The 14,596-nt window shown below is 41.6% G+C and overlaps 1 protein-coding gene across 1 annotated transcript in view; it reads right to left on the bottom strand.

Moving 5' to 3' along the window:
- The window catches only part of CHN2 (chimerin 2), a 165,678-nt gene extending 151,932 nt beyond the window's left edge, over window positions 1-13,746 (bottom strand). The window contains exon 1 of the mRNA XM_035556385.2: window positions 13,327-13,746. Within this exon, the coding sequence (XP_035412278.2) occupies window positions 13,327-13,375 (49 nt within the window). The 5' untranslated portion in view covers window positions 13,376-13,746. The remainder of the gene's footprint in view (window positions 1-13,326) is intronic.
- Between the last annotated feature and the right edge of the window lie 850 nt (window positions 13,747-14,596).

Raw genomic sequence — 14,596 nt, 5'->3', positions numbered from 1 at the left:
CACTTCACTGGTTTAAGCATAGTTCTATTCTAACCCCAAGCCTGAGCGTAGCACATATCTACATTTGGAGGGAATCAGTATATATGAGAAAGGAGGGAAAAGCAAAGAGAAATGTAATTCAACTGTAGTGGGAGAAAGCATTCCCTAAACTACTTTTATGAAGGGAACCACAACATATAGGAAATTTCTGACACTGTATTTTACCAAACAAAAGGGAAAAAAAGTTCTAAATATGTCTCTTATATGGGCAAAACACCCCAATTTACTGTCTAAAAAATTGTGAATATTTATTGAAAAATCTCTTTTTTAAACTCCATGTTGATTTTAGTTATAGCCCCTGGTAGTAAATAAGTGGTTTCATTTTTCTGTCATTTTTGTCCCCCAGTTATGAAACAGGTGCTGTGAGGCTTAGTTAAGGATTTACAGAATGATGCAAAAAAAAAAAAAAAAAAAGATTAAAAAAATCCTGCTGATAATAAACTCTTGATTATTACATAAGAGCAGTAAATCCAGTACTTCTGAAGTTAACATATTTCTTACAAACCGTAGACAGTGATGGACTTTCTGTAAGACACATCACTTTCAGACTAATTTGTGTACACTTCTGTTTTCTAGACACTCTGGAAGCTTTCAATCAATACACTACTGCCAGGAGTCAGCATGCAGTTTTCTAAAGCTGCTTAAGAGATGAAGCTGAAAGCCTTTTCCTGTAAAGGGAATGTAAATTACACTACTCAATTACACTTACAATCATTTTATATTCAGTTTTTTCATCTTTAATTTTTGAGAAGTCTGTTTTGATAAGCTTATTATGCATATTGATAAGACTGATCAATTATTTTAAAAACTTGAACTGAACCAAACTGCCCCTCATTTTCACCATTTAGGCTAAAGTGCTTGCCAATAACTGTGAATAATATAAATTTTAAATTACACCCTTCAGTGAATATATTTATTACTGTCATATCTGCACAAGAGGAAGCAATTGCAAAACCAAGTGATGACACGTACTCATCAAACCAAAAGAGATCAAAGGAAGTGAAACAAATACAAGACAGAGAAGGCTTTCATGAGTCAAAGCCCTCTACAGCAGCTCTTTGAAGGCAATGTGCCTCCTCCTTAGTTAACAGAATTAAAGAAGAAATGGCTGGAAGGAGTGGGGGGCACATTCCTGCTATTTTCCTAAACATTCCTGCTGATATTTTCTTAAACTTACACATGCATTCACTCAATACATGTAATTAATAACACTGTGCCAATTCTTCACCCTTTTGACTGCAGTTTACACCAACTATGCTAATGCTTCCAGCATTCTTCAAGTTACAAGACTTTGGACCCCAAATTGTTGTCTAGTCTGCATTTACACAGTCACCAACCTGTTTTCATGGAAAAGCCACTGTCTCCTTATAAATACATCTCAGCATAAATAAAAATGCAGTAATTATTATATAGTGTTTTAACAACATTCAGCAATGTAGACTTCCAGCCCTGAGTGTACTTTTTACATGCATGGTAGGAATTCTTCTAATTAATAACAAGCTGTTTTGTTTCACAAAGTTTTACTGAAATGAATCAGTTTATCTTCATGCTGTTTTATCCTTTTATTATTTGTTTTCTTTGTTTAACCACAACACTTTCGGGTCCTGTGCTAAACAACACCAAACTAAATAAAAGAAGAAAAAAAAACTTGAAAATGGCAGATTCAGGTTTAAGTCTCTGATGACAGAAATGCATTCTTTCTCTGAAAAGAGGGAGCAACCAGCTTTCAAGAATACATTCAGCAGAAAGGCAAAAAGGAAAAAAAAAAAGAAAGCTTAGTGTTACTTGACAAATGAGTATAACTAATGCTATATTTCTACACCTTTCAAGTCGACGATCTACATTACTGTAACTTAACAGAATAGTGTTCAGGGATAGTTATTCCAGAATATTTCTGTGTCTGAACACTATTTTGTCATTACAGCTCTTAAGACCGTATGTTCAAATAATTTTAACGTGCAAATAAACCCATATATAAACTGTACATATATGCCAAATTTTGTAGGTCTAGCAGAAATTGCACAGTATGCATTGACTTAAGTCTCCAGTGCTTAAAGCTTTACTGTTACATTAATCATTAAAAATAATACCTTTAACCCTTTGTGGTTGCACTTAAAATTTATTTTTTTAGCTTTATTTTTAAAACCAATGGTATAAAGCAATGTAATGGATTTGGGAGGAGATTTTTTTTTCTTGATCGAATCAAGTAATCCATCATTTCTGAAAGGAAATAAAACAACTGTTTAGCAATGTGACATAGCATTACCCAACAGCATGCACAGAAATCACTTTCCTTTTGTGTTCGTGATACTTTTTCACACTGCAGGAGAAATCACAAACTGCAATACAGAAATCCACTATGGCTATCACACCAGGAGCTGCACCAATGGAAACGCAGCTCTTGGAGTTCCACCTTAAACCTCCTATCCTTGACATTGCATTGTATCTATCATATATGTACCTAAAATGCTACTGTTGCATAGGATGCTTCTTCAGTTTGTCAACTTTTAGTTCAATCACAGGAAGAATGGGTATTATCTAGTTTTTCCACAACCAATAAGTGATGCTTTTGGATATATCTTAGACCTCCTCTGCTTGTCTGCTCCCTCAGAAATGCTTGATATGGCCTGAACCCAATGTGGACTAATGACACAATGTTTGTTAACACACCGTCAGTGCACCTAGGGCTTCTCTCTTTAACATGCTGAGATGTACTTATCTACTACCAAAATGCCTGGACTTCCTACATTAAAAACCTATAGATTTCTTCCTTGCTCAATGCCATGGTCTGACACAGCAGCCCACTTTGTAAAGAGAATCCAGAAATCTCTACTTTTCAGTCTACACAACCTAAGTCAAAATATCCCTTTCTCCTGTCTGCATAATTTCAAAAAACCTAACTAGTTGGACATCTGTATACCTCAGTCCTCCAGTTCATCAGTTTTATTTCTCAGGGGTTTACAGGTTTAGTGCTGTTGTTAGTGTTATAACTGAAGAGGAGAAACAAACATGCTTGTCAATCACCATTTCCATAGCTTTAATTTGTCTCCGAGCCCCAGACACTCACCCATGAATGCTGCAGTTTCATTCACGACAGCCACTCCTATTTAAGTCATCACTTACTTTTATTCTCTGAACTTAAGCAAAATTTCCAACACATATTGATATGTTAGACTCAAATTAGCATGGTCAGAGGAAGCTTAAAATTGAAATTTGTCCTTCTGTTTTGTTAAGACATCAGAAAGTTCAATACTCTTTCAGTAAATAATTTTGTCAACACAGAACAATCTAACTGTGTGTTTCAGATTGCTAAGTAAAACAGAGAGCTATCACAGCATGAAGCCAAAAGCTGTCCATCATCTTGGTTTGCCTGGCAAGAGATCAGGAGTTATGGAGAGCATGCTCTCTTGAGAAACAGGTATTTATACAAATTATGTATAATTTAAGTCTTGTACATAATCCTTGGAAATTCGTCATCAATGAATTGACATATTCTATATCTATGATATAAATGCACCAAATATTAAAAATGTTATGTACCAGTACGTGGAGGAGGGGAGGTTTCCTGTGTAGCCTATAATAATTTGCCCCATCATAACAGCAGATGCTGCTTTAATGGAAACTGCATAAAAATACTCAGATAAGCAACCACCCAATCCAGCAAGCTGCTGATTTAGTACCTCAGTGCAGTGGGAACAGAAGGTACCAAGCAGCTTGAAGGGTCAGGACTGAATACCTTGTGCTCATAAAGGGGTTTTCATTGAAAAACAAAATCATTTACAAACAATTAATTCAGCTTTATGACACTTCCATGCACTAAAGAATAATAAAAAAAGTCCTGGATTTTACAGAAATTTGATTGCAACATCCTTTTTTTTTTTGTAAAGCCCTAAATCTTGGAACCTTATATGAAAAACTCTGCTCTAGCTCTTAGAGGTTCATTAATTGCTAGCCTTAATACATGAATCAAAGAGACTGAAATGTGATCAAACTAGAGCTGGATCATAAATCCAGCTGGGTTGTATGTTCATAGAGCAAAGAAGAAGAATGGAAAAGCTTTTCATTCTGAAGAAGAAAGAGGATTTTAGACAAGTCTGATTGTTTTGACTTCTCTGACTGATTTTTGTGCACTGAGTTAACAACATAGCACAGAGAAGTTAGACAACATTCTCCCTGATCTACTCTGAGTTGCCAAGGCAGAAACAGGTGAATGCTCCATGTGTCATTAACTCTATACACGGTTCTATGTAGTACACCCTTAATAAGATCTTCCCATCAGAACTCTTTGCAACATAGGTGTGGGGGTTTTGGTGTGTTTCTTTTTTCTTCTTTTTTTTTCTTGTTTTTCTTTTTTTTTCCGTTTGTTTGTTAAATCTGGAACAATGAATGTCAGCACCCCATATTTCAACCCTCAAATTTCTCCTATCTTTCAGAAGCTGTTGGCTGTAGAAAGCATGACCTAGAAGTGCTGATTGAGCAGTAACTCTACCCGCTATATTCGTAAGAACAACAGCAGGTCAGATGGGTAGATTATCTCCCACAGTGACTATCAGTGGATACCTAAAGAAGAGTAAGAGGATATGGCAGGCATATAGTGTATATACCTCACCAGTGCCGTTTCCCAGCCTACATACAGCTCAGGGACTTTAGACAGAAATGATACACCATTGTGCTTAACAGCACTGGATGAATGGCCTATAAAGTCATCTAAACATGCTGAAAGCCCACATCAGTCATGAGCATCTCTATTTTTATGTGTCAAAGAGTTTCATGAATTATATATGCCTCTATGCTAGGCAGTACCCATCCCTGAACTCCCAAATGCGAGTTGGGATGTTTACTATTAATCTACACATTCTCACACACGATATGTAGACACTACCTACTCCGTATTCAACCTGAATTGATATCCAGCACTCCTCAGGATTCACTGTACACATTTTTCCACAAGGTGATGCAGGACCAACCACCCTCAAGAGGCAGGGTTAAATATATTTCATTCTGAATGAGGCAGTACTTCAGCCACACACAAAAATACTACTGCCTTTAACAGCAACCATGTATATTCCTTGGAAAAGTTGAAAATGGAGGATTTGCCTGGGCCTGAGGGATGATTCCATCATCCTCTCCTCATTGCTTTGGGGCACACTGATCTAGTTTATTAGGGAATTAAGGTGAATTCAGTGCAGCTCCACACAGCAGGAAAATATTACAACATAGATTCAGTGTCTTTTGATGGAAAATTTAATGTTTAAAGAGCTGGTGGATTCCTTTTGATTTTGAATAGAGCATAGGCCCTCCAGAATATTGCTGGTAGAGAACCATATTCTACCAGGAATTTCTGCCTGCCTTTGCAATGGCCATTCCCAGTATGCACACCGATGACACGTGCTTTTCATTTTTCTTTCTTGACATAAAATGAAGCCAAACATTTAACCAATTGATCTGTCAAGATAAGACAAATTTTTAGCAATTAAACATCTGCTCAACAAGCTGAATCTCATTTACAAACTAAGTTCTCTAACTCTAGCATTTGATTTTCTTCTTTGATGAAATAAAAAACTGTAAAACCACAAACACACTTCCACCACAAAGACACTTCATAACTTTTTTTTTTTTTTTTTTTTTAGCTAAGAGCAATGTTTAAACACAAGAAGGTGAGAAGAAAGGAGAGGAAAAGCTACATGACAAGCTCATTAGAAGAAATTCAGAAATATGACTTGACACGTACGTCATGGTAGGTGACGTGTGATTTCCTGACGGTAAGAAAGGGCCCACATAGTACTTTCCATACTGTCAGTACCAACACTATAACTGAGACACCTTGTCTCGGGGGAATCAGTCTGCCTGATAATGATATCCTCAGAAGAGATGTCTTATTTACTGAACTAATTGTTTTGTGATGACCTTGATCAATAACAACAGGAGTGAAGCAAGGGACACTTGCACATTCTTCTGCATTTTAAAAGCCCCTTAACTTGTCCTTACCTCACCAAATGCATGAGACCTAGTTTCAACCCCATCACCAGCAAACTTTAAAGCACATCAGTGTTACAAGGACACTATTGCAGCATCAGTTTTCTGGTACCAGAACTACAGTCACTTTCCAGGCCCGGGATTTGGATTATTGCTGAGTAAAACAGGGTGATAAAACTATTATTGCTGAACTGTGCATGATTCATAGTTTGTAATAACTGCCTCCAAATATAAAACTCGAATTTACATTCTCATAATCAAAGGTCAGAAAAAGACAGCAAGAATGGGTTATTATTCCTAGCAGTTAAAGCTATATGTTTACACAAGCTACTGTATGTAATTCTTAGACAAACTGTGACTACACCTGTGAAGAATGTGACCTACACAGAACTACAGATTTGTAGCTTCTTGTATAAATCCTGCTACATTGCCCTGCAACAAAAGCTTCTTCATGCAATATTAACGTGTCATTCCTTAACACACAGTTCTCCAAATATTTAATCTCTGAAGTACCTCTTCCTTTTGTAGGAGAGAAGAGCAAACGACAACAGACTGGCTTCCCAGCATGGGAATGCCTTCTGCCAGCACTCAGCCTTGCAAGCGAGGCAAACCCTGCTATGGCTGCCCTTTAGCCAAAGGGATGCTTTGGTTGTATATATAAACAAAGCGACTCAAAAAACCCGTATTTCTTCCCCTAAAACAGCAGGTTAAAAACTTACCTACACACAATAGTAGCCAAATGATTATAATTTAAAAAGTGCCTTGTGAAACACTATGGGTGCAGCTGTACAGGAGGATTGTGCATATTTTAAAATATTCCTTCCTATCATCGCTCAGTGTTTGGCCTAGCTAAACCTTCTTAAAACCATCAAACAGAAGGCAAGGACTAGTCAACTGAACTGGTATCCAAAAAGGTCATCATAATGACAGCATGAAAGACTGTTCGTCTGATCCTACACATATGCCTCTGAAACAAGCATATCCATAAGAGAAATAAGACTTTTGCTTCACCAAGTATAAATATAAGCTAAATTGTGAAGCAGAGATGTATTATACCAGTTTCCAGTATGTTTTATTCTCAGTAATCACAGCCTACATATTCAGCAGCTAACTGTTGGATCAATCATTACATCAGGATGGGGTACTTTGCCATTATTCCCTTTTGAATTTTCATTATTTTTAATAAGAATGGTGAGTTCTTTATAATCACCAAATACAAAAGACTTCAGCTTTAATTTAGAGCAAGAACACCCTGGCCAGCAGAAGCTTGGCATAAGGAACAGGAAGAAAAAAAAAAAAGAATAAAAAAAAAAGCACTCTTGTTGCCCTTTTAAAAATCAGAAGTAACACCTTATCAGCATAATGGCAGCGTTATTTAAATAGCTTTCATGTACCATTTTCACAACACTATTTCTATTAGATCATTGAGAACAAACACCTGTTTTCATTTACTAATCTTTTTCCCCAATTAGAATCTCTCTGAATCTGTGTACAATAGTAATTTCATTTCTTCTCACTTGCTAGCATCTTAATTAAAATCAGCTTGTGTTGACTTTCATTTTTCCAATATATCTGCCTATTTCACATCATAGCACCTTCATGACCCCTAGAGAGTCATGAGCCTTTAATATTTTATTTTGACCTTGTTAAGTTACTGGAACCATCAAAGATTTTTCTTCTTCCCTCAGTAAGCCATTTTTTATCCTGAAATGCACAGTATGTGTGAAAATACATAGTTGAGAACTATGCTGCCTTTGAACAACATACCTCTGTTCATTTATGAAAAAAAGCAATTTGTCGTTTTTCAATTTATGACAAGAATGAGTTTTCAAACCATAAACTTCATTATTAATTTAGGATCACTGGTTAAATGATACTTAAATGCCTTTTTCCGTGAGCTTCGGGAGAGAAAAATATAGTTTTCGATTTTCAATTTAAAAAAAAAAAATCACTAATAACTGGTGATTTTAAAAGAAGAATTTATAACAGCCATCTTTTATATAGATACCAGAGTTTACAAAAGCTGGAGGTTTGTAGGGAGAGTAGGCGTCTTAGAGCAGCTAATTATTCTATACAGCCGAAAAGTAAAAATATCTAGACAAGACACACAAGCCCATCCCCAGGCCTGCAGCAGAAAGCTCACCTATGTGTTTCCAACTCAGTCATATGGCCTAGTGACAGCTATTACCTGGGACACAAACAGCACGTGAAGAAGCATCGGCTCAGGTGGGAAGTGGAAAGGTGCACAGCTATCCCTTCAGCATCCATGGCTTCTCTGGCACCTGAAAATTTATCTGTGGAGCTCTGGGTACACCAACATGTTTTTATATTTGCCTTGTAAAGGCAAAGATTTTGGCACATTCTGAGTCCTGCTGGAAGAGAAAGCCTAATGGCACGCTACCCCCTAGCAGACTTGCATTTATACTTGCCTTTGGTGTGGATGCAATTCTCTCTCTTACCTGACAGATCCAAGCTCTCTAACCTTCCTGCCCACTACAGGGAGGCTATCTGGCAGAAGGCTTCTCACACAGAGCTCTTTTTCAGAAGAACTCAAAGTCTTGAAGGCAGCTGGGATTTCCAGCCGTTTTGCTAGCTTAGGATGACACAACAGTGAGGAGGCTGAGACATCTGACACCCATGAATGGAGACAGGTTGGGAAGCATGCTGGATCTTTTTGTTCCTCAGAAAAGCGGAGGAGAGGTACAGAGGTGTCTTCAAGCAAGACTGAGTTCAAATTCCACAAAGTGGAGCCTGAAGTTCATCAGTCATGAACAATCAGTATTTGGCTGCTGGGTAAACTGGAGACAGCTGGTGATGAAGCGGGAGAAGTAAAAGGTTTGACAGGAAAATATGAGAAGTTTCAAAAATAAATAAATAAAAATAAAAAAGATCAAAATGAATGAGAATAAGGGTCAGTACTAAGATGGGGAGCAGCAAGGGAATAGGTCTGTCTTAAGGAGAAAGCAGCATGAAGGAAAGCACAGAAACATGTACAGTCCTCTTTCAAGGACAGGATAGCAAAAAAAGATGCCACTTGTGGTTGAATCAGCACTTCAGCTAGAGAAAATCACAAAATTTAAGGGGTTTGCAAGGCATAAAGCTAACAGATCACCTGGGCATTTGCTATAGAAGAGATTGTGGGAAAATGAAGTGGAATTCCCAGTGAAAGTAATTATAATTTAAGCATACGAACTGCTCTGCAGATTTACCCAAGGTCCAAAGAAGAATACTTAATTTAACTGCTTAGCAGATCCACCTTCTTCCCTCAGCACGGTATATCCTTTTCTCCCCCAGACACATTTAAATGCAAGTGTTAGTAACCAAAGAGCAGCATAGGTTCTGTCTCCAAAAGCAGAGAGTTATATATGGAGAAATGCAACACAAATATCCACTGCTCTCTCCTGTAGATTTTGTTGCCACCAACTGCTAGCTTACTGAAAAAAAAAAAAAAAATCATAGATTCCAGTCAGATGGGCCCCATGATGAGTACCTAGTGCTCCTGAACTACGATTAGCCTCCTCACAGCAGTTCTTGGGACCAGCATCAAAACCACTAACTGAAGAAGAGACAGGTTCTCAAGCTGTGAAAGCAAAGGAGCAACAGATCCCTAAGTACTAATACTTGCATTAACATTAGTTTATATCTCATAGGTCTTCAGGCAGGTCAGCAGCCCATCTGCTACAGTTACAATGAGCCACCCTGCCATGCCACTTTGCAGGCAGTGCTTACAAATGACTGCTCCAGGACAGAACGAAATTCTGGTCTTAACATAGACACAAGTTCAAGTGAAGGCTATAAATCCCACTTGCACCTTTACAGAAGTGTAGGTGGGAAGGCAAAATATCTACACCATAAAATTCTTGGCCAGCTTTCTCACATGACATGTTCTTGAATTGTTTAGCATTTTGACTTGTTGAACATTCTCATTGACATGAACTGGCAGGAATCAAAACAGAAACATGACAAGGCAAATGGTCATTTGCAGAAACAAATTCCCATGTTTCAGCACCAGTGTTCATGAACTAACTTTTTTCACCCTGCCCAGGGCTTCATGGGGCTACAGCTGTGCTTACCAGAATAATGGATGTGTGTTTTTAAAAAAGAAGAGTAGAGATGAACATTAAAGAATGGAGAACTATCTGTGTTTTCAGAAAGGTATGTAAGAGATGGAAGAAATCCCTTTAAAAAAAAGGGAATGAAAATTCCCATCTGCCATTCAAACGCTAATTCCCACTATTATCACTCAGTCAATAAAACCTTTTACTTCTTAGAAGACAGATCTAGCTAACCCTTGCCTTTCCATACAGGTAGTAGAGCCTAAACGAAATCTTAGAAAGAACCTTAAGATGCTCAGCACCACACTGTGTTCAGATGGACCAGAATCTGGCTATCAACCAGCTCAACATGTACTCATGCATATGCCCCCTTCCTACTAGCTAGTACCCTGACAAGTACCCAGAAGAAATTAAGGAAGACTTGGTTGTTAATTATCACATTGTAGTGCTCAAAACTAACCACATATTTGGATGTTATAGACACTACTTTCTGGACTTCTGTTGTTACCTCAAAACAAGTGCAAACCCTGGCAGCGCTCTCAAATTTGAATTACTTATATGCTCTCAAGAAGAACAGTCCTATTTATTTTTTTCAGAATGTTTGTATATGGGTGTATCTTAAGATACATATATATGCACACATATATAAATAAAAATTACTTTTTTTTGCTGAAGCTAAAAATGCATTTGCAAGTAGGATAATAGTTCCTAGATTATTTCAAGATCTGAGTTATATGAGCAATGTTTTAATTTGGCTTCAGAAGTTCTGTATGAGGTGGACAAACACTACACTGCTCCTAGAGATGGACAAATGATCCAGCAGCACATTATGTAGCTTGATCAAGGCCAAGCATCAAGTCAGTGGTAGAGCTGAGTACTGCAGCTTGGTGTTCTGCTATCAGCCATGAACTTTATTTCTATTAGTAAAGCGTAGTGTAGTGCTATAATCTTCCCTCTTCTCCTGAGTAGAAATAATTATGTCATTTGGAAGTCTTCATACTGTTAAGTTAAACATACACATAAATTCTACCAAATTAAATTTAAAAGCAAGACTGTTTGGTTAGATTATGTAAAAAAGTATGCTCTAAGACTTGCTGAGTTCTGAGAACTGAAACCACAGACAGCCAAAATACAGCTGCACATAGTCAGATATGGTGTGTCTGCTAATATTGGAAACTTCAGCATGCTGCAGCAAATTTAACTTCTGATTAGTACATATAAAGGAAAAAAAAAAAAAAAGAAAAAAAACACCACAGACTGAATGCACTGGGAAAAAAAAAAAAAAAGCACTCCAACTTTGTAAAGTATGAAAGTGAAGGGCACTCTGTTATTTTATGAAGCACTTGACAATATTTATTAGTTGCATTACTGTGGCATCTAAGAGCCCCAAGCGTGGGCCAAGGCTCAGCTGTTCTTGTCCCTGCAAAAAAATACAAACCAAAAGATAGACCACAAACTGCTGAAGGCTGTAGCAAAGGGCTTCATACAAAGCAGAGAGCTGTCAAGAGCCAGTCCCCCTAACTTTCAAGTATGTGCATCTGCTCAGAGCTCAGTTCCCAGGCTAGACGCTAAGCTTGGCGCTGGATTCACCTGACTGCAAGTGAAGCCACCTCGAGTTAGCCAATACCAAATGCCCAGACTTGTGATGTTTCTGAACTCCCACTCTTCTTTTCAGATCAGGCGTTTGAACCCAGACTGCAAGGGTTCAGTGTTGGATGGATCCTGGGGCCTGACTCAGTACAGCCAGAGGGGATTCAGAAGCCTGTGCTGAGCAGCGTTTCTCAGAGGCTGGCACAACGTGCCAGAAAATCTTGAAGACTCATGGAGCACAGAAGCTAAGCACACAGGGAACGTGCTTCTGCAGCTTAATGCTTAGATCACCAAGGAGGAGAATCATGGGTTCCAGTCCAGCTTTTTAGGGTTATTTCTGTGTTTTTCACATAACTGAGATGTAAAAATCATATACACAATCCATCAAATAAAAGTCACATTGCCTGGATGAGGACCTTAACTAGTAGGCTACTGAGTTGGGTAGACTCTTGCTTGTTTTCATTCCAGTCTTGCGACTCTTGCATCATGAATGTGAACACAACACAATTTCTCATGCCTACTTCTTTTAGGTGCTTTCTAGTTAAGGCAGTCAGGGCTTACAGTGTTAGTGTTTGCTATTAAAAGTGTTGGAATAAATATGTATTTTAAGGAGCCAGTTCCTTCTTTGGATCTGGCTGTAAGTGGCACATACTGGAACAGGGACACATATAGTAAATAGTGTAAGTCATACACCATCTTTAAAAGAAACATTTGTTCGTTGCTTTTTAAATTTATTTATATTTTCTACAGTTGTATTGATAGCCAAAGGAGCTTGTCTGCTTTTCACAGCACATATTGCTATGTTTAAAAAGAGCTTTTACAAATTCTCAGTCTGGCACCTCACATAAAACACTGAGTCACAAGTCCTTTGAACCCCAAAGTTGTTCATCCCTCTATTTACTTCTTCAGCCCAATAAACGCCAGGATAACGCTGAGGATACGCTCCCTGCCAATTCCTTCGGTCTACTATCACTCATGCATTAAAATAACAACTCAATGAGCTAAGAAGCAGACGGCGGTACTATTATACCACGGCTTTCCATTTCAGACCGCCTCGCTCACAGACGCAACTTTTCTGTTTCCCAGCGTTAGGCGGGATGCCAGCCCCATGCCACCACCACCGATCCCCAGGGCAGGCAGCACATCCTCAGCCCCCCGCACGGCCCCCGCGCGTGTAATTTATTTTATATTTTGACCCGGAACTTTTTAGTTAATTACTGAGTTCGTTTTCAACCGGGAACCAGTTGCGGGTATTATTCTATATATATATATATATATTCTAAAGTGTTTCAAAACGCCCTGGGTGCCGCGAGCCCCAGCCAGGGGCAGCCCCGGCGGCAGTGCCCTGGCAGGGGTGCGCTGTGCCCGGGGGGAGCGCAGGCGGGTGAGGCGGTCCCCGAATGTCCCCCGCCCCCCCAAAACGTGCCCGTGGGAGCCGGGGGGCTCTCCCCGTGCCCTGCCGAGAGAGTGGCTGACACCCCCCTCCTTGACCCCACACAAAGGCAGAGGGAAAGGGTTGGAGTGGGGGGCGAGCCGAGCCCCGCCGCCCCCGCAGGGGTATCGGGGAGAACAGGGGGGGCACCGCGGCGGAGCTCGGGGCAGGCAGGACGGCGAGCTGCGGACAGGTAAAAATGGAGGGAGGGGAGACACCGCTGGCGAAACTTACCGGAGGAAACGGACGAGCCGGACAGACTGGAGTTACTGGATGCTGCCATGGTCCCTCCTCCTCCTCCTCCTCCTCCTCGCCCCTTAGCTGCAAGCCCCGCGCGGTGCCCCGCTGCCGCCCGGCCGCTGCTGCCGCCAGCCCATGGCCAAGTGCCACCGCCCGCGCCCCGCTTCCTGCGCCGCCAGGGAGCGGCAGGCGGCGGAGCCCCGCCGGGGCGCTACCGGCCGCGCCGCGGGGCTGGGCTGGGCGAAGCTGCTCGGAGGGGCCGGCAAAAGGCCCCGCGGTGCTTCCAGCGCCCCTCTCCGCACGGGGAGCGGGGTCACCTCGCGGCGGGGACGGGAGAGCCGCCCTGCCTGCCTGCGCCTTGCCTTGCCTTGCCTCGCCTTCCCTCCTCCTCCTCCTCCTCCCTTCCCTTCCCTTCCCGTCCCTTCCCTTCCCCGCCTCCTGGCGGGCAGCGCTGACAGCCCGCCGGGGGGGACCCGCCGCCGCCGCCGCTCCCCCCGCACACACAAAGAAAGCGGCGGCGGGCAGGGGGGGTCCCGCTCCGGTGAGCCCCGGTGGCCCCACCGAGTGGCTGCCGAGCCCCAGTTCTGCACGGGGCTGGTGGCCGGAGCGGCTCCTGCCCGGTACCGGTGCCCGTGCCCCCGCCGGAGCGTGTTGAGCGACTCGGCACGGCTCTGCCGCCGAGGGGGCTTCGCGCCCCCATCAGCGGGGCTGCGCACCTAGGGCAGGGCATGTGTCAGCCCTTTGTCTGCCTGCTGCTTTCCTCCTCCGCCTGGCACCTCTCACCCTCACATTTCTTCCTTTTTTTAAATTTTTTATTTTATTTTTTTTTTATTTTTCCGCACATGGCTTCCTTTTTCTTAAAAAAGCCAACACCCTCCCGCTCCCGGGCTCTCCCTGCAGCTCCCCGGCTCTCCCTGCCACTCCTGGGCTCTCCCTGAGCCCAGCAGGGGCCGCAGGTGGTGCGGTGGGGGGGCCCGGCCGCAGCTGGGGCCCGGCGGCTCGGGGGGGGCCGTGGGGCCCCCCAAGGAGGTGCCTGGCAGCCGTGCTGAGGGCACTGGCCTGCCTCTTAATGGGCGACTTCCAAAGAGGACGAGCCAAGAAAGCATCAGTTGAAAGCTCCTCTCTGCTGACCGCTCTTTATGTTTCCTCCACAGCGCTTTATTGCCAGCCAAAGCTTCCATCTCATTTTATTAAACGAGTGCAAAAAGGCTGCAGGAAGGTGGTCAGCTGTCAGATGGTTGTCAAAAGCCGAGCGGCATGGCAA

The sequence above is a fragment of the Cygnus atratus genome, chromosome 2 (genome assembly GCF_013377495.2).
Source record: "Cygnus atratus isolate AKBS03 ecotype Queensland, Australia chromosome 2, CAtr_DNAZoo_HiC_assembly, whole genome shotgun sequence".
Taxonomy (NCBI): Eukaryota; Metazoa; Chordata; class Aves; order Anseriformes; family Anatidae; genus Cygnus; species Cygnus atratus.
This window is presented reverse-complemented; position numbering and strand designations above follow the sequence as displayed.